The sequence below is a fragment of the Colias eurytheme genome, chromosome 25 (genome assembly GCF_061535395.1).
Source record: "Colias eurytheme isolate Ceu_HAF_F1 chromosome 25, ilColEury1 Martin Lab GWU primary, whole genome shotgun sequence".
In the NCBI taxonomy this organism is placed as follows: domain Eukaryota; kingdom Metazoa; phylum Arthropoda; class Insecta; order Lepidoptera; family Pieridae; genus Colias; species Colias eurytheme.
The window spans coordinates 5,461,146-5,488,318 of NC_143004.1; the positions used below are offsets into that span (position 1 = coordinate 5,461,146).

The window sequence follows — 27,173 nt, forward strand, 5'->3', positions numbered from 1 at the left end:
TGACGAGGCCGCTCTTTATGCTGTTTAAGTTCAGCTTAAATTTTAAGGATCTTTTTCTGTATACCCAGTAAAGTGGTAAATAAATAAATTTGGGCTATTTCTTATGTTCTAAGCAATGTTTATGTTTTTGAGTCTGACTGTTCATTATGAAAAAAATGATATGTATATTGTGTACGTTTAACTTCTAATGCTTAAAATTCTAAATTACTTATCTATCAATTAAGTTAATTTTATTGTCTAACTAGCGGTCCGCCCCGGCTTCGCCCGTGGTACATATTTACGTTTTCTCTACTTAAAAACCATCCTCGTACTTCAAGGAATATAATAAAAAAAGAATTATCGAAATCGGTCCACCCGTTCTCGAGTTATGCGCTTACCAACACATTTTGCGATTCATTTTTATATATAAGAAGAAGAAGATTGTGTAACGATGTGAATAGAAAGTGGAAAAGAAGGTTAGATATTATCTTCGGATAGAATATCTAGAAACTATCTGCCACTTTGTAGAAACATGCTATACCTATTTGGGTATAGCATGTTGCAGTATAGCGTGTACAAAGTTTAAATAATTTACTACAGCTACTCATTTACCTATGACTACATATACCACCCAGATAAATAAATAAAATATATAAAAGGCCGGCAAAGCACCTGTAACACTTCTAGTGTTACAAGTGTTTATGGGCGGTGATGACCACTTAACATCAGGTGGCCCATCTGCCCCTTTGCTTGCTCTGATATAAAAAAAAGATATGTCCATCATGTCCCAAATTATTTCCCAGACTATTTCCGGGTTCACTATTGTATCAAAATTATCAACAATGTGTTGTGTCTACGTGCACTATCGACAATCGACATGTCTACCGAAGCAAGCGGCGTGACTAATTATATTTATCGAACCCCTTTTAATTGGTATTTTTATTGGCTCTATAATTCATGAAGATAACTGCGTGATGTAAGGTTCTCACGTGGATATGGCATGACAAAGTAAATTAGTCGTAAGAATAAATAAGACGACGTTTATTAAAATTATTTTTAATTGGGTGCAAAAAACGTATTAATAAGATAATTCGGTTATAAGAAACTTATTAGTTATAAGAATATAAATTGTCTAATATTTTAAACATAATTAATCTGGATAAAAGCTCAAGAATTGTGGGTTAAAATAGTAAAAATGATGGAAAAATGATTTGATAAATAGTTAATCCTTAACGTATTCTGTTCGTGTTAATGTCCTGTTCCTATCTAAAATACTGGAGGCAAAAAACGAAAATAATAAGAATCATGAAAAAAAATTCAATAATTTTCAAAGAAAATGCCCGATCCCATGGGAAGCTATTTTCGCCGTCATCATTCCACCTATATTGACATTCTTATTTCCTTACACTGATGACTCTACCTATCCACACTTAAATAAAAGGTAAATTTCCCTACTCATCGTACACCTATTATAAGGTTTAACCTCATCGCCACTTACCTATAAAGCCTATAAAGATGGAAGATAATACTGCTCAGGTATATGAGTACGATGATGACGGCCGGCAGGAGGAAGGTCACGATCACAGGCGTCAGGAACCACGTCAGCCAGAGACTGTATTCTGTGTCCACGTACTCCACTGTAAGAATACAAAGACATATTTAAATGGGTGATTATGGTAGTTATTACAACTGATCTGATTCGTCAGATTTTCAATTGCTTTCAAGCTAGGATGAAACTGCTATAATTCTAGGAAAATTGATTAATTAGGGTTAAGATAAGGGTAAGATTATATTACTACTATTAGGTCTGCACCTATAAAACTATAACAAAACGATTGCTTGAATACTTAGATGACTAACGTAGTGGGTATACCTTTGCAGCCTATTTCGTAACGTATATATCAAAATATAAAATAGCTCATTTTATTCTTAGGGTTAAATTATATCTAGTTTAAGACTTAAGACTTAAGATAGAAGTATCTAACTCATGTCAATAAATGCAAACACAGTCCAACCCGGAGAAACACATAGTCTCAGTAATATTCCATACAGAGACTATTGCTTCTAACTGCATCGTTATCTGGGAAAAAAAATATTTTGACACACCACTATCATTCTATCCGGGTGCACGGGCCACGGCATCATGCGGCACGCATGTGCATGCCATGCTGTTGTTTTTTTAATATTCATGGTTAATAATGATTTGTTTTATCTGTGAACGTGTAAAAAAAGTGCGAGTGAACTTTTGTCTGTTCTTTGGTGTAATACGGAGTGTTTTGAGAGGCTAATGGCGGGCGTTATGAAATGTTTTGGTCGAAACATAGGCCAGGCTTTAGTACCTATATGTATTATAATGAAAGATTTGATTCTTTAGTGAAGAAATCATATTATTGTAACACGTAAATATTACAGGGATTATAAAAGAAGTCAGAAAGAATATTGGAAATTTACTAGGTGTATTATTACCATTTCCAGCAATCGCTTAAATAGACTATTCAAAGCAGAAAAGTCTTTTCTTAAACATACCTATTGTTACCTATAACTTCAATCTAGACTCAAGATTACAGCGAGCTAATATAGATATACACATTACATCAACAAGGTGAACGCAACAAATTAGTTGAACACGGAAACAACATATCCACTCGGAAGGGCCAATTAGCTCCTCTTATCATAGCTTGTAGTGCAACGTTCATGATCCTTACAGACGCTGTCAGGAGGTTATCAGCAAGTCTGGTAGTGTCTCGTGATTTGTTCATGATAGTGTTCTAGATAGTTTGTTTAGGGTTAGTAGAGTGATTAGATTAGTGTGATCTGGTGAAATTTTCTGTATGTATTGCCAGGATTTGTGTATGTGTTCTGATTAGTATTTAGTAATGAATTATTAAGAGTGGTTTTTAACTTTTGATCGATCGATCAATGGACTCCTAAACCACTTAACCGATTATAATAAAATTCGCACACCATGTGCAGTTCGATCCAACTTGAGAGATAGGATAGTAAATAGTTAAAACATGTAGGTACCACGGGCGAAGCCGGGGAGAACACTAGTTAAATAGTAAAGATTTATAAAATTTGAGTTTGAAATGGGATTTTTTTTACATTATAGTAGACTAGAAGTCCACCCCGGCTTCGCCCGTGGTACATATTTCGCAATAAAAGGTAGCTTATGTCCTTTCTCGGATATCAAAATATCTCCATACCAAATTTCATGAAAATGGTTGGAATTTTCAAAATGGTTCAGTAGTTTAGGCGTGATTGAGTAACAGACAGACAGACAGAGTTACTTTCGCGTTTATAATATTAGTATGGATTAAACCGGTGGGTCACCTGATGGCAAGTGACCACCCCCGTCCAGGCACATTTGAAGAGGAAATGTGCCTGGACGGGACTCTTGTAGTCTAAGAAGTCAATGTTCGAATTCTGAGATTGAAAGGATTTTGATAAAATCTAACAATATAAATACATTGAGGTATTATTATAGAGAGGACACCACGAACAAAATCTGTGCAACAATCACGGCCGCGGCGGCGCGGGGCGTCTAGTGAGTCATACACTTTGTAGATATTCTGCCTCTTATTACTTATAAATTAAAACCAATCAATATTACAAATAAATATTGTTTATCTTATTAAAAAAATACGAATAAAATTATCAATTAAAACCAATCAATGTAACAACAATAAAATGGTTTGAGACGATTGACTCTAACTCGTGTTACTTAAATAGTTTAGTAGCGATGCCCTCACTACTCTCTAGTACGTAGTACATGGTAACTCAATGTATAAATAACCAATAAAAATAATAGCATTTGTCCGTAGTTACGTTGGCGAGTACAACTGTTGAAAACAAAGAACCAGTAGGTATATAATTATGTATATATTATAGGTTAGTACATACCAGTATAAGTATAGATAGATGTTGCATTTATTTACCAAAACAAAAGCATGCATCTCGCATGCACCACGTTGTTGATTTTTAAATTAAAATGTAACAAACAACAACATGTTTTTTCACTTGTTTACGAAGAGATAGCAGATTATTATTTATAATCATTTAACCGAAGGGTTAACCCGAAAAAAAATATTTATAAATAAAATAAAATAATCGACACATGTAGGCTCTAACGAAATCATAACATAATGACATTGAACTAGGTTACTTGGTATCTTATACAGGGTGATTTAAACCCCGCCACGTTAGTGTTTTTTTTAAAGTACAATTCTTCCAGTCATTGAGACTACTCACGTACTCTTGTCACGTACCTAATTCTTAAGTGATAATAATTTAATATGAACCAACTGTTTTTTAAAGCTACTTTTACAGCGAGCCTTTCGTTATCTTGTAAAACATGGACAACTGCAGGCATGAAAAATACCGTTAGAAAAATATTTCATGCGGCTCCGTAAATGCCATGAATAATTTTTTACGCGTTTATCCTTAATTAAACAACTACAGTCACCGGTAACACCTGTCCTTTTTTACATCACTTCGCTTCTCATTAACATAGGTTAATCGCAAATAGTACTTAGCGTGACATAAACAGCTAGGTGTTGTTTTAAACATGTGTCCAAGGCTCTATTTATATATGGCATTGCACGGCAACTCGTCTGAACCCAAGGTGAAGCTTTTTTAGTTTCTAGAATATTCTGTGAGCTACCTTATTTTTTTAGGTGTGCCTTATTTGGGATAGCCGGCTGCGTTTGAACAAGGTTTTTGTTTATACAACATAATATATAATGTCGGAATTTTCACGCGTTTAAATTATACTAAACCTGTCTAATATTTTTACAACAAGGTGTATCAACATGCATATCTATAAGTTAAATAAAATCATTCATCACATACCTTAGATACACAAAATATTATTTACACTTTCTTTCATCTATTCTATTCCATACAACCCTTACACCACACAATCGTGCATCCAAAGTTCATATCCGTCGAAACAACGAAATCAATTAGAAATTACATAAAACGAAACATCCTGTATAACGATAAGATACGTGACATTGTATTTGACCAGCTCAATGCCATTCTGGGTTCAAGATCGCGGTTTATTTTTTGTTACGATAACGAGTGAAATTTGTTTAGATAATTTCTATCTGCCTACTGCTTTATCTGTTTGTTTGGCGATTTTATTCATTCATGGGAGTTGGTTCTCAATAGATAAGTTTAAAAACTTTTCAAGATATCGGGGACAATTTTAATTAGGACTAGTCTTGCTGTACAGGATATTTAATATTTACAGGATATTTATAAAATAAATGTGAATATACTATACCATATTCAAAATGCAAGGGTGGAAAATCAGGCGTAAAAGGCATTTTACAATCCTCTAAAGCACAAATAATAAAAAAGTCAATTAGTCAAATTAAATGCATAGGACGTGCAACATATTCGTATTTCTAGGCAGCCGCATTATATCTGTTTCAAGTTGATACACTTTAGTATCTACTATCTACTAAGCTTAAGTGTGTACGAACTTCTAAGTGTGCGTCCACACTGAATGCGCGGTGGCGGCGGCCTAGGCGGGCGCGACGAGCGGGCGCTCGCGGTGGCCACACTGACGCGCGAGCTCAAGTAGCGGTTCGACGTTTTTCGGGTGTTGCAAACTTTGGACGATTTGCTATTTTTACTGGACAGTCCGATTTTGAGATGAGATCATTATAGAAGTTGTACACGAAATAAATAAAACAGAGGAATAATGGGTGAATCTTATATGAAGAATTGAGATTATACCCTATAAAATTACTGTGGTGTATATAAGTGTTTTAGATTGAATCGCACTTATAAATAAAGAAGTTTCACTTCAACAATTAAGTATTTACCGTTATTTTACGAAAAACAATAAAGGATATAATATAAGAAGTCGAGCGACAAGACCGAACTGGTTTGATACCCCCGCCGTCCGCGCATTGGGTCGCTTGCTGACTAGGCCCGTAGTGTGGCCAGAACGCGCGGATAGGAGAGTTTGAAAACTACGCGCGCTGGCTCGCTCATTACCGTCGCGTATTTCCAAACTATTCATAGCCAGAACGCAACCATAGGAAACTGCTCGTGTATACTTTGTGATGCTGTTTTTAAGTTTGTTATAACAATATATACACGAATTTTGCGTACTGATCGTGTATACTTTGTAACGCGGATGCTTGCTTCTTCGTTCCAAACTATACACGATCAGTACGCAAAATATGTTGTATAACTAAAATATATAGCTACTACACAACTTACGCTTGAGCGAAATAATAAATATATAGGCAATCTAAGACTTGTACAGCTATATCTATCTACTTTTATTCTTCTTGATTGATTCAGTAAAATATGGAATAAAAATTTAAAATATTATTAGGTAAGCTTAGAAAAATAAATAGGTAACATATATTATAAGGGTTACCTATGGGTTAGGTTAGGTTCGTGTTTTTTTTAACTACAAAAAAATAGGAGCCCCGCGAAGCGGGGCTCCGTCGGTCGCCTCGCAACCGTCTTCTTCTGGACTTATTAGATTCTTACATTTTAGCACTACATATTGTCAATAATTATTGTAAGTCGTGCAGTATAGTCGGGAACGAAGACACAAGCATCCTCGATACAAAAAATATACGATCAGTACGCAACATTATATACACAATACACATGCATTTTAATACAATAGATTTCAAAACAGCAATACAATAATATAAACGCGAGCAATGGAAAGACGCCGCGGCCGTGCTTACTCCGAAACATACACGATTAGTCCGCATGCGTACTGGCGCTGTATATTTTGGAGCGCTATTCTTACTTACTTCACTACAAAATATACGCGAGTATTTGCGTACTACTGCTGTATAGATTGGAAGAACTTTGTAAAAAAGTTATTTCCAAACTATACGGGATTAGTTTCACACCGTTGCGTACTGGCCTTGTATAGTTTGGAAAGACGCATTACCGTCGCACTAGGCTTCCGCCATAGTCATTTCAATGTGGACGCAAAGGCGCGTTTCATACGTTTGATATTTCGCGCCCGCCGTCGCAACCGCGCTAGGCTCGCAGTGTGGACTTGCACTTAGGGTAACTATAAATGAAAAAAATGTACAACAGGCGTGGCACTTTGCAGACGATTAAAAAACTGTTAAATAATTAAATAACACTTTTTATAGTGTGTAATGTGATTAATTTCATGAATACATTAAGACTACAATTATGATTTATGATGTTACGGTGCAGCGCTTTTAGTTTTATTTGCATTGATTTATTTTTACATTATTAATTGCCTACTCTTTTACTGTAAACTTTTTGAAGTGAAACTTCTTTATCGAGGTTGGAAAGAAATTGAGTGTAACATTTTTTCGTTACGCGTGACCTTTTTACGTTACGCGCCATCTTTTTCTTATCCCTACCACGCGTGATTCATCGTATTTCTGTAAAGTTGTATATAGTAAATTATTTTTTGAAAAATAAGGTCATGAAGTTTCACTTCTTACGTGTGTACACTAGTACACGCACACATTTTTTTTAATACCTATGTTATAAATCCTCTTTTGATACTCGTTTCCTGTCTAGTCTGGCTTCCATAGTAGGATTCCTATATAATAATTAATAATGTATTTCTATAATCATAGACGTTTCTTATCTAAGTTCTGTAATTTTAGAACATAACTCTTCTATAAAGATGAAATTAGGCTACTCTTTTGAAGTATCTAATAATACCTAGTTCAGAAGAAATAGAAAAAAAATATTATTATCTATTCTATTCAATTAACAATTTATTATCTACTGAAAACAACGCATTTTAAGTTGCGTATCACGGTAAACAATCAATTTAATAAAATATGAAGTAATATTTTATTTTTTAACAATAATTATAAGATACTAGCTGCTCCGCGCGGTTTCACCCCCCTGGCTCCACTCCTGTTGGTCGTAGCGTGATGGCCTACTAGAGGTCCGCCCCGGCTTCGCCCGTGGTACATATTTCGCAATAAAAGGTAGCCTATGTCCTTTCTCGGGTATCAAAATATCTCCATACCAAATTTCATGCAAGTTGGTTCAGTAGTTTTAAGGCGTGATTGAGTAACAGACAGACAGACAGAGTTACTTTCGCATTTATAATATTATAGTATGGATAACCTTCCTCGATAAATGGGCTATCTAACACCGAAATAATTTTTCATTCCCGAGATTAGCGCATTCAAACAAACAAACTCTTCAGCTTTATAATATCTATTGTATAGATAGTATATAGATAAACCTAAACGTACAGAGTAAACTTATTTGTAATATAACTTCTAAACAGTATAAATAAAATATGAAAGATGTATCTAGATAATTTCTCACATCTGACAAAAACAAGATTTATAATGACGTTGAAGAAAAAGTGGTATGTGCTGGAGCAATTTTTTGAAGATTGGTTCTTTATAATATAATGACCAGAATTATTAGCCATTGCAACCGGTTCGCGAGGTTTGTGGCGAAGATTAAAGGTTAGATATTATGATGTAACCAATAGTCAATACATAATAACTCATAATAATCGGAGTCAAAAAAATAAATTATTGATTATGATCGTGCGATCGAAATAGGACTTTTAAGTCTATAATATAATGCCGATCACTCACATTCGCACGAATACGCAAACCCACAAAAGTCAGATGACTGTAGCAAATGCTTTTTTTCCATTCGTACGAATGTTTGCACGCAAGTGTAACTACGTCACGAATCTCACGTGGGAGTAGGTACACGACCCACAATAATTATAGAATTGTTTTTCCCTATATTAGCACAAACATTCGTATATTCTGCGAATGCTCACACGAGTGACCCAGGTAATGATTCTCACGTGCGAGTAGATACACAACCCACAAGTATAGAGGTAGGATGACAATTGCAAATGTTTTTCCTTAAATTAGCACAAACATTCGCTTATTTTGCGAATGTTTGCACGAGTGACCTAGGTAATGATTCCCACGTGTGTATTGCGTAATCTGCACCCTATATAACCGCAAACATTCGTTTATTGTAAGAATGTTTGCACGAGTGACCCAGGTGCGTACAGATTGGATATATTATATATATAGTACTGCGTAGTACTGCATGTATCCAGATGAAATATGCATTTGTCAAATCTGCATTGTAATACGGAAATGAAGATGTATGTTTCATTGCGACACGCGGAGGGAACACTCTTACGTACGAGAAAACTTACTCTGTATTGATACCTATATGGATCTATTATATGAGCTCGTGAATCATCCTTATTGTTTTATAGGCATATTTGCTATTTTTTGTATAACAAGAACGATCAAAGGCAATAATGGTTAATACAAGAAATATATGCTCTAGGGGGTCTATAAAATAAATAATATTCATATTCAATTGTAAAAAATTACATAGAACTTAGAAGAAGTATCCAACTCCTTCTATGTAATTTTAAACTATAAAAAAAAACCACTATCTATCCTCCCACCAAGCCAACCTAAAGAAATATTATAACAGTCATTCTCTCCGTAAAATCCGTATCTAAATAAGTACATTTAAATAATAACAAAAAGTAAAACAGTTTTGCACTTAAAATACCTACTTCTTTTATGAGTTATTATCTAACAATATTATTTCTAAACAGAAAAGTACTCAAAATTGTTTATTTCAGTACATTTCGTATCAACAAATAATGCTGACATACCCTTTGTTGCAGTGTCGGTAATCCACTGACACACTTTACAGTATCGAGAATTACGATGTCAAATAAATTATTGAAATTCAGTGTCATAACCAAAACATAACTCATAACATCAATCTAATTAGAATAAGAATAGGAATTTTGTAAGAAATCATAAATATACTGATTTGACTTAATACAAGACTAATATTATAAAGAGGAAAGGTTTGATTTTTTGTTTGTTTGTTTGTATGAATTGAATAGGCTCCGAAACTACTTGGCAGATTTGAAAAATTCTTTCACTGTTGGAAAGCTACATCATTTCTGAGTGACATAGGCTAGGTTTTATCCCGGAAATCCCACGGGAACGGGAACTATGCGGGGTTTTTTTTGAAAACGCGGGCGAAGCCGCAGGCGGAAAGCTAGTACAAGATAATTTAATAAAAAAGCCATTCATCATTTCTAAGTTATGTACCTACCTAACGATATGTTTTTTTGCACGCCTCATAAGCGAAGCGTTGAGGTGGGTACTACTGTCACTTCGCGCAAAACATCTGATTTTTCAAACTTAAAATGTCTTTATGTATCATACATTGCACTTGTAAGATAATACATACACACACATATTAAGAAAAAACACTATTTTTAACGTTCATGATATTTTTGATGTCATTTTTGTTATTTAAACTAGTTAAAAAACAGTTTAAAAAAGTTCTGTCTTGGACGTCCGTGTGTCTGTATGTGCGGATCCTTTTTCTTGTTAACATGATAGCGACCGAAATACTTTACTAATCGAGTCTTTTTTTTTCTCTTACGCTTGAGTATGCTCAGGAATAGAACCCTTTCATTTTTCAGGGTCTGATTCGATGTGGTTTAATTGTTATTAAATAAACAAAAATAATAATTAATAAATAATTATTAAAAAAAAATTATGAGGCGTGCACTTTTGGATTTTCCAAACTATTTTCAATTAGAATAAATTCTTATTTATGTAACACTAGCTTTCCGCTCGCGGCTTCGCCAGCTTTGTCTAACACCTACCTCTTGAATCACTCTATGTATTACAAAAAACCGCATCAAAATCCGTTGCGTAGTTTTAAAGATTTAAGCATACATAGGGACATAGGGATATAGGGACATCCGACATAGGGACAGAAAAAGCAACTTTGATTTATACTATGTAGTGATGATGTTTTATTGATAAATCATAAATGTTATATTTTGATTTTAATTCGATGTATCATTTACAAAACCAGTTTTACGATCTTTGCCTCCGAAAAGGAGCAAACCCTGTATGGAACAATGGGTTGCTTTCGCATTGATTTAATTTTGTTTATATGCGATAATCGTCAATAATATTATACGTTAAATTGTAGCTGAATATAATCTCATAGACAAGTGTTATATGTATAAAATCTATGGCTTTCACAGAGAAACAGTGTCACGAAAAACACATGAAGAGATACATTAATTTCCCTTTATTCCAGACAGCATGAATGCAGTTCTATTTCTTTTAAAAAATAAAGGAATGTTTCTTTTTAGCAAAGTTTGCTATCTCCAGTGTTTCAAGTACTTTCCCTCCAGGGCCCCTTCGAAAATTTCCATACCTACTGTATATTAGGTGACATGAGATCTCATACAGTTCTCAATCGTAAATCAATCTCCAATTAAAATAGAAATGCACACCTATTGCTCCACACACGCGGTTAATGTGGTCTGCTTTCCCGTTATTCTATAGCCACTGTTTCCACATACCTAATATCATTTTTAGTGTAACCTAAAGCATAGTATAGTTTTCTTTATACTATAGTATTATGAAGCTGAAGAGTTTGTTTGTTTGAACGCGCTAATCTCAAGAACTACTGGTCCGATTTGTTTATTCAGTTTATTTAGTCCGAAATTATCTCGGTGTTGGATAGCTCATTTATCGAGGAAGGCTAAAGGCTATATATCATCTCGCTTAGACCAACAGGAGCGGAGCACTGCAAGTAAAACCGCGGAGCACACCTACTAGCCTATAATAGGCTATAACTTATTGCACGTAGAGGGTGCGTGTTATGGACGTAAATATTTACGCACACATACATTACTTGCTGTTGCCCGAAGGTTCGCCCGCGCGGTCATAAGAAATTTCCATGGTACAAACTTTCGTCCCCTATTTTATCCCCAAGTAGAATTAATTAAAGTCCTTTATTAGTGGTTGCCTACATGATAGTATTTAAAAGTCCGGTCAAGTCGTTTGGGCTGCAAGTTGATTTATCAGTCAATCAGTCAGTCGGTCAGTCAACTTCGCGTTATATATTTACAGAAGATACAGTAATGGCTAGCTATATCATATATGTAATATGTATATTTAAACTTCCTCGAGAACCGCTCTATCTATAAAAAAATAAAAATCCGCATTAAAATCCGTTGCGTTGTTTTAAAGAACTAATTAGTTAGTACATATACATAGGGACAGAAAGCAAGAAGACACTTTGTTTTATCCTATGTAGGAATAAAAGAATTGTAAAGGTTACGAGATATTATGCAATTTAAAAAGTTATCCAGACGCCGTGTTTTTAAAAAGAAAACTGTTAATTTCGCGCCAAAAAGAAGGAGTAAATATTGACACACAGATACACATAAACATGGCCTATAGATAATGTGATGTGCAATTTAAAAAGTTATCCAGAGACCCGTTTCGAAAAAAGAACTGCGTGTTTCGCGCCAAAAAAAGTGTTCGCACCAGTTTCTCGCAAGTTTTTTCTACAAGTTTCCGGTCAAGTGCATTATTTATGTAACTTGTTGCTTACTTGTTGAACTTGAAACTAACACGCGGGGAATATTTTTGGAACCAAAACATTATTTCGATGATGCTTTCTGTAATATTTATGAATCATTCACTTATAATAAAGTAACAGTTTGCAAAAATATACCAATAAAATAAAACGAAACCTAAATCGAACCTATTTGAATTTTGAACTAAAGTAGCGTAACTTTAACTACATAATATTTTATATATTTAACTACTACAGTATGTAATTGATATTGATATTTAATGACTTTTCTACTTTAGTAACAACTTTGACCACTACCTACTAAGTTAATATTTCATACGCGGAATCTAATACGTTCCAGTTGTGGTTTCAGTTATCAATCCTAATTTACAAAGCATATCATCTCTTACGCCGGCCGCGACCGGGGCATTAAGACCAATCGAATATAGAGCTAGAGCTAGAGCTAGAGCAAGAGCATTCTTTCGTGATCTTTTAGTGTAAACGAAAACTCGTATTCAGTGTTGTTCAGGATTAGAACATTTCATAGAATCTTTTCGAATGCACTAAGAACAACGAAATAATTCTCTACGCCTGTTTGTTTTAGTGTATAAAACAATTTCACATAGTGGGGTTAGAATGAGCATTCGCTCGTGTAATCTAAATGCACGGTGCATTTACAAGAATACAATTTATAATCAAAAATGACCCTCCTTATCCAAGTTTATAAACACGCATATAAAATAAACTATTTTTATAACTATTTAATTTATAACGACAGTTTAATGCACCAGATGAATAAAAAATAATATCCTTGTGAATAGGTCTATTTGTGAAAATTGTGCAAATATCCGACTTCTGCAGGCATGTTAGAATATAATGCTTAGGAAAATAAAATCACGTTGTTTATTAAACCTTACCACGTGCTGCGGTTTTCCCTACCTGTAACTTTAACTTGGTACTAATAAATTTAAAATAACCTTTTAGTTTTACTAGTAAAACGTATGCGTTGATTTTTTTTAGATTCCTTGCAAGTATATCTATATTTTAATGGATACCTACTCTTCGACAAACACATGTTAATAAATAATAATAAGAAAGTTATTTTAAATTTTATTTGTATAAAATTTTAACTCCGATAACTGATGTTTTTCCTCAAATTATGTAATTGGTAGATATGTATCGCCGATTAAGAAATTTGTTTCAAGGGAAGATTAACCGGCAAACATTTTTAACGTGTTGGTTCTTTCACAAGTTCATCATGAATAAAATTAAGTACAGTTTACATAAATAGTTAGATTTTAATTAAGTATTAAAATATGTATTTTTTTGTAGTAAAATATTTAATTTAAACTAAAAGGTAGTGATAATTATATATAATTCTACCGGTGAAAACATAAACACAATATTTTTTTAACTTGTGTGGTCTTAATATCTTAATTTTTTAAGAATAAAATTTTATTACAAAGAATAAAAAAATAGCTTAATAAGAAACTATACTCTAAACCATGCTAATATCACAAAACACTTACTATAAAACATCCCCACGTAGAATCCAAATACAGCAATCGTCAATTTCATCACATCATTGGTCGCGTCCAAATCGAACTTTTTCAACAAATCACTCATGATGTACGCTTTCACCGTTCCCGCGTCGCACTGATTATCGACCATTTTTTTTTAATTTAAAAAATCGAACGCGCGATAACCCTTCGACCGGCATAGATAAAAAATTAAAAAATATAAATGTGTATGGTTTACGCGGGCGCGCGTTCGAGAATGAAAGCGTCGGCTGGAGTGGACGAATGCTGACCTGGACACAACAATTATCTGACTGAAGCTGAACATGTTTACACGATAATAGTATCGCTGACTCTAGGTCAGTTTGTGTGACTATTTAAAAATACCAAGTACATTTTATCGTTGTTTCGTAGATGACCGAAAGGGGATAGAAATGTCGGGATTCTAAATGTAATAAATTTTTATTACAATCAGTGACAGTTCTTTTTATTTAAACGAAAAATTAAAAAACGACAATGCCCGTATTTAGAGTTTTACGTATGGTTACAAAAAATCCATAGACAACAATAAATTGTACATTATTGTGCGTTAAAAGTTTCGATGAGATATAACTACGCATGTTAAGCTGTTATTAATCAATAAAATATGTTTATAAACATAATATATTCCAAGCTGTACTAAAAATACTTTAAGAAATTAAAATTATAGAAAATCAAATTAAAGTTGTTGATACAATCTTGGTAATTAGAACCAAACACGACAATATAAGGCTTTTAAAAATCTGAATTAAAATAAAATAGTTCAATGATCATAGGCGTAAATCCATACTATAATATTATAAATGCGAAAGTAACTCTGTCTGTATGTCTGTTACTCAATCACGCCTAAACTACTGAACCAATTTTCATGAAATTTGGTATGGAGATATTTTGATACCTACCCGAGAAAGGACATAGGCTACTTTTTATCCCGGGAAAATGACGCAATCCCGGAAATCCCACGGGAACGGGAACTATGCGGGTTTTTCTTTGACTGCGCAGGCGAAGCCGCGGGCGGAAACCTAGTATTTCATATAATGAATAGATTAATAATGTTTTTATTTCCAAATGTTTGAAAATAGATTATAATTTACATTGAATGTAGAATGTAGATGTAACAATTACCTACAAAATTTAAAATTAATTAATACGAAAACAAATTAATATATTACCATAAACAACATAAATTTACATATATTTAGACGTGATTATAGCGTGAGAAACATTGCAAAAAGCGAATTTTTTTTTTCTCTTTGTCTTATCTATACTAATATTATCAAGCTGAAGAGTTTGTTTGTTTGAACGTGCTAATCTCAGGAACTACTGGTTTTATTTGAAAAATTCGTTAGCCCATTTATCGAGGAAGGCTATAAGGCTATCATCACGCTAAGACCAACAGGAGCGGTTTTTGATTAAATAATAGAAATTAACAAATAAAAAAGAACATTCTAAATATTGAGTACCTAGTTTCATAGTTGTAAATAATTTGGAAAATCCAAAAGTGCACGCCTCATAATTTTTTTTTAATAAATATTTATTAATTATTATTTTTGTTTATTTAATAACAATTAAACCACATCGAATCAGACCCTGAAAAATGAAAGGGTTCTATTCCTGAGCATACTCAAGCGTAAGAGAAAAAAAAAGACTCGATTAGTAAAGTATTTCGGTCGCTATCGTGTTAACAAGAAAAAGGATCCGCACATACAGACACACGGACGTCCAAGACAGAACTTTTTTAAACTGTTTTTTAACTAGTTTAAATAACAAGAATGACATCAAAAATATCATGAACGTTAAAAATAGTGTTTTTTCTTAATATGTGTGTGTATGTATTATCTTACAAGTGCAATGTATGATACATAAAGACATTTTAAGTTTGAAAAATCAGATGTTTTGCGCGAAGTGACAGTAGTACCCACCTCAACGCTTCGCTTATGAGGCGTGCAAAAATGTGCAAAGTACTTATATTAATTACTAGCGGTCCGCCCCGGCTTCGCCCGTGGTACATTCATATTTCGCAATAAAAGGTAGCCTATGTTCTTTCTCAGGGTCTAAAGATTGTCTGTGCCAAATTTCATCAAAATCGGTCCCGTAGTTTATGCGTGAAAACCATACATACATACATACATACATACAAACCTTTCCTCTTTATAATATTAGTATAGATGTTCTAATTCATAAATATGTAGCAAAAATACCATATGAATATTTACATGACAAACATAAATAATGAATTATTTTTAAATTTTATTTTTAAACTTAACTATTATAGCCATGGACCCAATATCTATACTAATATCTATAAGTACTAATATTATAAAGCTGAAGAGTTTGTTTGTTTGTTTGTTTGAACGCACTAATCTCGGGAACTACTGGTCCGATTTGAAAAATTCTTTCGGTGTTAGATAGCCCATTTATCGAGGAAGGTTATAGGCTATATTTCATCACGCTACGGGCAACAGGAGTGGAGCCACGGGGGTGAAACCGCGCGGAGCAGCTAGTCACTACATAGTATAAAACAAAGTCGCTTTCCCTGTCCCTATGTCCCTATGTCCCTTTGTACGCTTAAATCTTTGAAACTACGCAACGGATTTTGATGCGGATTTTTTTAATAGATAGAGTGATTCAAGAGGAAGGTTTATATGTATAATAAGATCCATTAAATAGTGGAGAAGTACTGTTATTTTTGAAGTTTCTAATGTGATGTCGTAAAAAATTACATTGTTTCCGCTTATATTGCAAACGCAGGCTGAACCCTACAAGTTTTATCAAAATAATGTACTAAGTATTATACATATTGAAAAGGTCTACAGAAAAGTCCGCGATGGTATATGTCTATCTCTTATGGATAACCCACAATAAATTTTTTTTGTCATTTACTTTTTACGACAAATAAAAGCTAATTTTCGAAGCGATTTTCACCAATACAGCATTAATCCTTAACCAATTAAATACCTTGAATACATTGTTCATTTAATATAGATCTATATGGCACTTTACACCGTATGATTTAAGTGAATATTTTCGAAGATATTACAGATTTAAAAATTGCGGGACGTAGCGTTTGCGGCGGTACCGGCTGGCCGGGCCGCTATGTTTTTATATACAACGTTCACAGTTTTTCTGTAGTGTATTTAGTATCAGCATTGCACAATAAAATATAATAAAATAAATAAAATAAAAAAAAATAAATAATAATAAATAAATAAATTATATTCCTTGAAGTACGAGGGTGGTTCTTACGTAGAGAAAACGTAAATATGTACCACGGGCGAAGCCGGGGCGGACTGCTAGTATATTATATAGCTGAAGACTTTATACTTGTTGCGCGAGATTCGAATTAAAAAAATAATTTTGTGTCGGATAATATTAACAAAATTGTTGATAAGTATATAAAAAATTGTACTTACAGAAAAGCAATGGAATACTGTACGAATATATGCTGCATATTATTTTCGAGCATCCCGATTGCTTAAAAATTAAAATAATTCTCATAAAAAATAAGAACTGTATAGTGCACACTAATAGCTTAAACGAATAATAATATTTCACTACTAGATTTCCGCCCGCGGCTTCGCCCGCGTTTGCAAAGGAGAACCCGCATAGTTCCCGTGCCCGTGGGATTTCCGGGATAAAAACTATCCTATGTGTTAATCCAAGTTACCCTCTATATGTGTGCCAAATTTCATTGTAATCGGTTCAGTAGTTTTTACGTGAAAGAGTAACAAACATCCATACATCCTTACAAACTTTCGCCTAATATACTAGCGGTCCGCCCCGGCTTCGCCCGTGGTACATATTTCGCAATAAAAGGTAGCCTATGTTCTTCCTCAGGGTCTAAAGATTATCTGTGCCAAATTTCATCAAAATCGGTCCAGTAGTTTATGCGTGAAAACCATACATACATATACAAACCTTTCCTCTTTATAATATGAGTATAGATATTAGATTTAATGTAAAGTAGGCTAGTTAAATATGGTCGAGTTTTTTGTAGTATTTTTAGGGTTTCACTTGATAATGTCGTACTTAAATAATGATTGTATAAGTAGCTTTGTCGCTACATGCGCTTTAGATTAGTATTTATTACGAGGTTTTAAAGACATTTTTAAAGATAAACATTATTTTTCGTTTGAAAGAACGATATAGAGTATATAGTAAAGTCCCAAATCCCCTGGGATAAGGGGCAGATGATTTATACACCTGTTTCACGGATCGATTTTCTTTAGTGACAAGTAGGTGATCAGCCTTCTGTGTCCTGCCAGACAGATCCGTTGCGTAGTTTCAAAGATTTAAGCATACATAGGGACAAAGGGATAGAGAAATTAAGACTTTGTTTTATACTATGTAGAGATAGTGATGATGATCACGCAATAGAAACGAAGCATTCATGACCTACACCACTTGCAAAATGCGTTTTAATCAGGTTTATCATAAATATAAACAAAAACGGTAATGCTAATACTAATTAGTATCTTGTATGGTAATGTGTGAGTTATCAGGTGTCTGTGGATGCCAGCTTATAAGGAAAACTATTTCCTTTGAAGATTATTTTAAGTTGAAATAAAATAGAGTTTAACTCTCATAAATAAGAAACTATCTATAAATAAACGAGCTGTTATAATAATATTAATTTATAGAAAACTAGCTTACCGCCCGCGGCTTCGCCCTCTTTGTCTAAAACCTAATAAATTATATACTAAAACCTTCCTCTTCAATCACTCTATCTATTAAAAAACACCGCATCAAAATCCGTTGCGTAGTTTTAAAGATTTAAGCATACAAAGGGACATAGGGACAGAGAAAGCGACTTTGTTTTATACTATGTAGTGATATGAAAGAAATAAGTCGTCTTGAATACTACTGATAATATTTTTAAACTAAATATAAAAATACGTTCATCAAAATTCTGCAAATTGACTGTTATATATTATTTAAATGTAGGTGAAGGTTTATGTTGTACCAGTTGCTATAAGTATATGTTAATAGATTTTTTTCTAAAAAGGCAATAAATAAATATTTTAAACATACATTTAATTAAAATAGACCCTACGGCTACATACAAGCTCTTATGTCCTTCTCAATCGATGCTTCTAGTATAAAACATTATTGTACCATAATTGTCAAATTATAATTTAACTTTTGGAGCATCCTACTAATCCTACTTAATATTTTAAGTGCGAAAGTTTGTGAGGATGTGTATGTGTGTGTTTGTTACTCTTTCACGCAAATACAACTGAACCGATTACAATGAAATTAAGCACACATATAGAAGGTAACTTGGATTAACACATAGATAGGTTTTATCCCGGAAATCCCATGGGAACGGGAACTATGCGGGTTTTTCTTTGAAAATGCGGGGGAAGCCGCGGGCGGAAAGCTAAAGCTCTTTTTAAAACGATAAAGCGACAGAGGGTTTTCTGTAAGACGGGGTGTAAAGACCAAATCTAAAAAATCTTAATATATATAAATCTCGTGTCACAATGTTTGTCCTCAATGGACTCCTAAACCACTTAACCGATTATAATAAAATTCGCACACCATGTGCAGTTCGATCCAACTTGAGAGATAGGATAATTTAAGCATGTACCTAGGTACCACGGGCGAAGCCGGGGCGGACCGCTAGTAAAATATAAATATATCAAACTAGATGATACTACCCCAAAAAAGAGTGTTATTAAGTATAACACTCTTTGGGGGTGGTTTCGTGGGGGTCATTTATGGCAAACTCTCATGAACTCATGTGAGTTTGTCATGCCATAACCTCTAAATATCTGAATAGATTTGCATGTAGTTTATAGGTATCGTTAAAATAATATGGTCTCGTTAACTTGTTTTACGATATAATCAAATCAACGTGTACTTTGACCGTTTACTGTGGTCAAGGATAACTTCGTTTAAATTCGATTTAAGGGCATTAGATGGAAACGAAGGTAATATGATCAGTTAGAAATAAAATGATCTCTTTTTGATACGATAGTGACTGGGCTTCGTTCCCGTTCCCGTTCGCGTGGGATTTCCGGGATAAAACCTATCCTATGTGTTAATCCAAGTTACCCTCCATATGTGTGCTAAATTTCATTGTTATCGGTTCAGTAGTATTTGCGTGAAAGAGTAACAAACACACACATCCTCACAAACATTCGCATTTATAATATTAGTAGGACGGTTCTATACATATACTTAGTCCTCTGTGCATAAGATTTAATATAATATTAACTACTCAGTACTCTTCTGTATATTTATCTAATACTAGCGGTCCGCCCCGGCTTCGCCCGTGGTACATATTTCGCAATAAAAGGTAGCCTATGTTCTTTCTCAGGGTCTAAAGATTGTCTGTGCCAAATTTCATCAAAATCGGTCCAGTAGTTTATGCGTGAAAACCATACATACATACATACAAAGCTTTCCTCTTTATAATATTAGTATAGATACATGACTACCTGTACCTTGCTTTTGTTGTAGAACATATTAATAAATAAATAAATAACATATTAAAATATCATAATGAATAGCTCTTAAAATATAGTCATTTTATTTCTGCGACACGAAATTTAAACGTCACTAGTTCGTATGAACTTACATGTTTATATACAAAAATTACGCCGAGAGTACATTGAACTCGTAAAGAGTTAGAAGATAAATATATTTTGTAATATCAAATAACGTAAATGCGAAAAGGTCATTTATCTGATGAGGGCAACTGATTGTTGAAACTGCGACGACCGTGGCCGTGATTTGAACAATGAAAGAAATATTGAATGCTAAAAGCTAAAAATAATATGTGTTGATATATACATTTAATACCTATATAATATACTAAACACATATTATAAAACAAAGTTGCTTTCTCTGTCCTTATGTCCCTATGTATGCTTAAATCTTTAAAACTACGCAACATATTTTGATGCGTTTTTTTTTAATAGATAGAGTTATTCTCGAGGAAGGTTTTCGTATATAATTTATCTTATTGGGTTTAGAATATAATATATACACTAACGCGAACCAAAACAATTGATAGTGATTATGTCCAAATAATTCCTGAAACGAACCCTTGCTTTGTTTTAGAATGTCCCTTTATTAGGCTAAGGGCCGCTTTTTCAATGCTTGGATAAAACTTATCCGTCCAATAAAGTATTACACGATAATATTAAAATGTCACGTAAACTGTCAAATACGGGCAATTAGAATACGTTTTTAAAATGGTAGTTTTATACATTATTCGACGAATAAGTTTTATCTAAGCATTGAAAAATCGGCCCTAAGTGTAACATTATGAAACTATGAATAAAGGTATGTAATAAGTAGTCTAGGACGATACTATACAAGTCAGATTGTGGTTGATATTTTTACCTTTTCTTTGGGAACTGCGCTTTATCTTGTCGTTATAATTACATTGTTGATGGCTTGAATTAGAATTATAATATAGATTATATTATATAAACACGCTCCATCCATCAACTCCAACTTGAATTTATCATCTAGCCCATCAGTATCTCCTATAATATAAGCATATTTGTACCCTTTTTCTCTGTCATAATTCAGACCATCAACAATGTAATTATAACGACAAGATAATGCGCGGTTTCTAAAGAAAAAGTAAAAATATCAACCGACAACCTGCCTCGTATATTAAACCTAGACAACTTATTACACAGCCTTATTTATGGATTCATTATGTTTGCAGTTTGCACTTAGCAACACAACTGAGGTAGACGATACTGACGTCACAATGTTGGCCTAAAGATACTCAACGTAATTAAATATGAACTTAATCTTTCGACGACCCAGTTCGTAGAAGAGACCGTGACTTTGTTACAAAGGAAAAATAAAGTTTTTTATTAGATTGGTTATTGAAAAAGAACGTGTGTGCCGAGCACACGTGTCAGAAGTGAAACTGCTTTGGCAAAATTCAAAGATACTTGGGTAAGTATCATGGCGTGCCGCGTGACGGTATTGCCATGACAGGACCTTGAAATTTTAATCTTAACGCGCCTTAAGAAGTTTCACTTCAAAAAGAATACGACGATTTATTTTGTATCGACAAAAATAAATCATATTGTGATTCAATGTACCTTGTTTTCTACTTCACAATAAGTATTTTATGCATAGGATTAATTAACATTGAATTGTTCCAAAGCATTGCTTGTATCCTTGATATCGACGACGCATATCATCAACTACCCATGAAATTATAGCTCCTATTCCTCTAATTCATGTAAAATATTACGGCAAAAAATTTCATTCAACATATTTTCCAAGATACTGACATTTTAAACACCATATAAGGTAAGCAGATGTATCTACGTTAACGCATCCTGCTCTACACCTGTCGGCTGGTTTGCTCGTCTTACAGTGCATTTACATCAAACGAACATAGAGCTAGACTCTAGACTCTAGAGTCTAGCTCTATGTTATAGATAACGAGTAAAAGATAACGAAATAATGCTCTTGCTCTAGAGTCTAGAGCAAGAGCATTATTTCGTTATCTATTAGTATAAATGAAAACTCGTATTCAGTGTTGTTCAGTATTAGAACATTGCGTAGAATCTTTTCGAACGCACTAAAACAACGATAGTATGCTCTACGCCTGTTTACACTAAAATAATTTGACATAACGGAGTTAGAATTAGCATTCGCTCGTTAAGAGCTAGAGCAAGAGCATTCTATCGTGATCTTTTAGTGTAAACTAAAACTCGTATTCAGCGTTGTTCAGTATTAGAACATTGCGTAGAATCTTTTCGAATGCACTAAAACAACGATAGTATGCTCTACGCCTGTTTACACTAAAATAATTTGACACAGTGGGGTTAGAATGAACATTCGCTCGTTTAGAGCTAGAGCAAGAGCATTTTATGATCTTTTAGTGTAAACGAAAACTCGTATTCAGTATTAGAACATTTCATAGAATCTTTTCGAACGCAATAAGAAAAACGAGAGCATGCTCTACGCCGGTTTACACTAAAAGAATTTAACATGGGTTAGAATGAGCATTCGCTCGTTTGACGAACATGTAAATGCACCGTTATGTATTCTATATCTTAGATATTCATCAAGTCATAACATCCGTCCAGTTAATATCCTAACAAGTAAATTATATGTAATCTTACTCTTAATAATCATGATTCTACTGATTTTAGATATAAATTTTAGCACAATATTCAAATTAAAGTTAGTTTTAAATTTTAATATAATCAAGAGATAGAATTCATTTACTTTTAACATTTAAGTAATTTACGTAATTTACTTTTAACATTTATCATATTTTTGGCAGACAACATGTTTAATTATGCATAAATTTATCCTTAAAAATTTTGTCCTCAAGTATACCTTCTCTTACTGTTATTAAACAGAAAAAGAATGTCCTAAAACTTGAAAGTTTGTATATGAAGTGGTTGGTACCTCTGTACCCAGGATCGACGATATTAATAATTACTAGCTGCGCTCCGCGGTTTCCCGCGTGGCCCCGCTCCTGTTGATCTTAGTGTGATGATATATAGCCTATAGCCTTCTTCGATCAATGGGCTATCTAACACCGAAAGAATTTTTCAAATCGGACCAGTAGTTCCTGAGATTAGCGCGTTCAAACAAACAAACAAACAAACAAAATCTTCAGCTTTATAATACATATTAGTATAGATTAATACATATTAGTATAGACAGAAAGGAATAAATTGTTTGTTTTTACATCTTTACCGAGTATTATAGACTATATTTATTTATTTAATCATGCTTCCAAGAACCTGTAAGCTCTGGAATAGTCTACCACCTGCTGTGTTTCCTAGGAGCTATGATTTGGAAAATTTTAAGAAAAAAGCATATCATTTCTTAAAAGGCCAATAAATTCCCGCCGCTTCCCAATCCACGCATAGCTTCCGCTTCATTGTTTTTATATATTATTTAATTCCGTCTTCCCCCTTACCCTATTCTGGTAGGCAACAACCTTAACCTCTGTTATGGTTTATGGGCGACGCAACCTGCCTGTACATAAATAAATTATACACTATTATATTTTCAAAACAAAACGGATACGATTACATACTACAATTACTGACTAAAAATACTACTCGAGAAGTGAAGTTGAATTTAAAAATGAAATAAAAAAAAAATTCGAAATGAGGTTGCTAGTGCTACGTCATAATCCTCTTTTCTTTTTGTTTACATACATAAATGTGAACCAAGGCAAGCATAACTTTAATAAGACTCCAGTTTGTATTTAAGAAAAATTTAAAAATAAATAGAATTTTGGCAACAATTAAAATAATTTAAATCGTTTTATTTTATTACTATTTAAAACATTTTTCCGATAATTAAATTTAACTTAAAATCAAGGATATCGAGGTCTTTTCAGGAAATATTTACAATTACCTATAATTTATTTAGAGCTAATCTTTTAAAATACATATTTTAGTAACAGCTATGGACTGCCTATAAACGGACTATATTAGAGTAGAATAATTTTTCAAATCGCACCCGTGGTTCTTGTGATTAGCGCAATCAAATCTTTAGCTTTATAATATTATTATATTATAGAAATGTAGTTAAACATCTCAATTGGGGCATGGCATGTGATATTTCAAATGTGATGTGAAAAAGATATAGAAGAAATACCGAAAGGAAACTGAAGAAAATTGTATCTAAAAGCCTTTACTTAATATTCTATCTACTCGCATAAAATTCTACTGATTGTTTCAAAAGCCATATCACAGATCACTATCATCATTAGGTATATGACGCGAGTAATAGAGTAATTTGCTACTGAATGTAAGTTTTTACCACACTACAATATCTGAATCGAAAGTACGTAATAAATAATAATACATAGCAGTTAAAATTGATAACGACGTGTACCACACAAGGCGGTGATAATAAAAACAATAAGCTATAATCCGTTCTTGGTGAGAATATTCTAGGTTTTCTGTACGTCTTGCGACTCGTGACGCACTTGATTATTTGGGACATATTAATAGTTGGATTAAACGTGTTTTGTAGGTATTACTTACTATAATCACTATTCTTCGAGTAAAGTAATTACTTAGTGGATTCAGGATTGTCGCTATTCCCATTTCCCAGATTATTAAATAGTAACTGCCCATTTACTGCTATCACGTAATCCGTAGAACTTAGATGATTTTTTTACACTATACGTAGGTATTTTACGACAGTCTATAATACATACGCAATGAATTGAAAAACTACAGCTACGGTTTGAGGACCTTCTTTAATGCTAAATTCCTCTCACTTTTTCGCATTTTCGAATTTTGTGTCGGTTAAAAATATACACACGTACCTATAACATGCTATATCGATATGATGTATGAAACATAAATTTATATAGGTATTTATCTGCCGAATAGTTACGCTGTAAATGGCATTTGCGTTTAGATAAGTGAGCAAATTTTTAAGTAGGTAAGTACTTAATTGTTCAATAATCATTAATTACGTAATTAAGGTATTATCGTGTAAATATTTAAACCAACACGATATATGTAGTACAGCTTATGTATGCTCTAAATTTATCATTAATTTCGACCTTTACGTCATATCTATGGTTGTGTGGTCGATGTATCTATGTTTTAAAAAGTAATTAATAGATTTCTTACGAAATCACATAGTATTAAAACTAGTGTCCGACCGAAAATGGTTTCCAGGCCGAAACCGAAACCGAAACCGAATGTTCGGCCGTGGCTTCAGTTTCGGCCGAAACCGAAACCGAAACCGAAACTCACGTGGTCATATGAAATTTCTAAAAATACTGAACTTTGGTGCATTTTACCTATTATTTTGCCTTAATTAGGGCATGAAATGAAAACACAGTATATTAAATTTGTTGTACTTAATCAGTGATTTAATATAAAATAAAAAAATAATATTTTTAAAATATTAATAAGTAATAACAATTTTAATTTTTATTATTTTTTCAAATTAAGTTCTCAGTAAAATCAGTCATCTAAATCAAATCAGTAATTGTTACTGTTACTTTAAATACTTTAATACTTTGGATTGGTATTTGTACTTAGAAGAATAATCAGTCTCTTTTAGGTACCTCTTATATACAAATAATAATTATTAATTACTATTACACCCAGTTCCAATCTCAACATAGATAATCAAAAATTGTTTCCACCAGCGTGGGTCAAACAACCAGCGTCCGTCAAAGCGTTGCCGAGGAAAACGAAGTTAGGCGAGCGTGAACGTGTGTGAACTAAGTTCACTGAACTTGCGAAATAAGTTTCGGTTTCGGCAAAAGTTTCGGCCGATTTTGGCCGAAACCGAAACTGCGGCCGAAACTTGATTTTTGGCCGAAACTCGGCCGAAACCGAAACCGAAACCGAAAGTTCGGTCGAACACTAATTAAAACCAAGGCCCAACATCCCCATGTATGCTGAAAAATATTAAAAAAACTATCTTCTTTCAATTACATTTGTTAAATTTATTAAATTTTGGGTACTAATACTTCCTGATAAAAAATCGGAATTTTCAAATTATTTTTTTTATAATAAAAATATAATATGTATACAGAGCCTATAACACGACATGTTTTTATTATTTTATTAGAGACATAGGTGGCTAAAAGGGCAACTGAAGGTCATAGCTGGATATTAATACAAATTTTAAGGTGACACATGTTAAAAAACCTATAATGCTTAAGATTTTATTTAAAGCATTAATGTAATTTGTAAAATGCCGTGACATTCGAAATCGCGTCTTTCGCTTTACTATGGCGATACGAGACTGCTTGGCCATATGTGATCCCATATTAGGTACCTACATACTACACTAGCTGCTCCGCGCGGTTTCACCCCCGTGGCTTCACTCCTGTTGGTCGTACCGTGATGATATATAGCCTTCCTCGATAAATGAGCTATCTAACACCGAAAGAATTTTTAAAATCGGACCAGTAGTTCCCGAGATTAGCGCGTTCAAACAAACAAACTCTTCAGCTTTATAATACATATTAGTATAGATACATGGAGTTACTTTAACGTCTAATGAAGGAAGCCATAAAAATGTGATTATTTAAAAAACATTGTAATATTTCTAATCACTACAAAGTATAAAATGAAGTCGCTGTTGCTGTCTGTCAGTATAGTATGGTAAGATCTTTTAAACTACACAATGGATTTTGTTGAAGTTTTTTTTTTAGTATAAATTGTTGAGTTTCCTACAAAGCAGGCGAAGCCGTGCACAGATTTTTCCTTCTTCAAAAGTTCCACAATTAAATCCATACTATAATACTAT

At 33.4% G+C, this 27,173-nt stretch overlaps 1 protein-coding gene across 2 annotated transcripts in view; it reads right to left on the reverse strand.

Annotated features, from left to right (window-relative positions):
* LOC149897647 (DGAT1/2-independent enzyme synthesizing storage lipids) overlaps positions 1-27,173 on the reverse strand; it is a 32,625-nt gene that overhangs the window by 3,663 nt on the left and 1,789 nt on the right. Inside the window, exons 1-2 of one of the 2 annotated variants that reach the window (XM_090116019.1) lie at positions 13,905-14,141; positions 1,478-1,616 (exon numbers count right to left, since the gene is read on the reverse strand). In XM_090116019.1, coding sequence (XP_089972145.1) covers positions 1,478-1,616; positions 13,905-14,046 — 281 coding nt within the window. In that variant the 5' untranslated portion in view covers positions 14,047-14,141. Of the gene's footprint in view, positions 1-1,477; positions 1,617-13,904; positions 14,142-27,173 lie in introns of those variants that run through there. The other variant, XM_090116020.1, reaches the window with a different exon arrangement.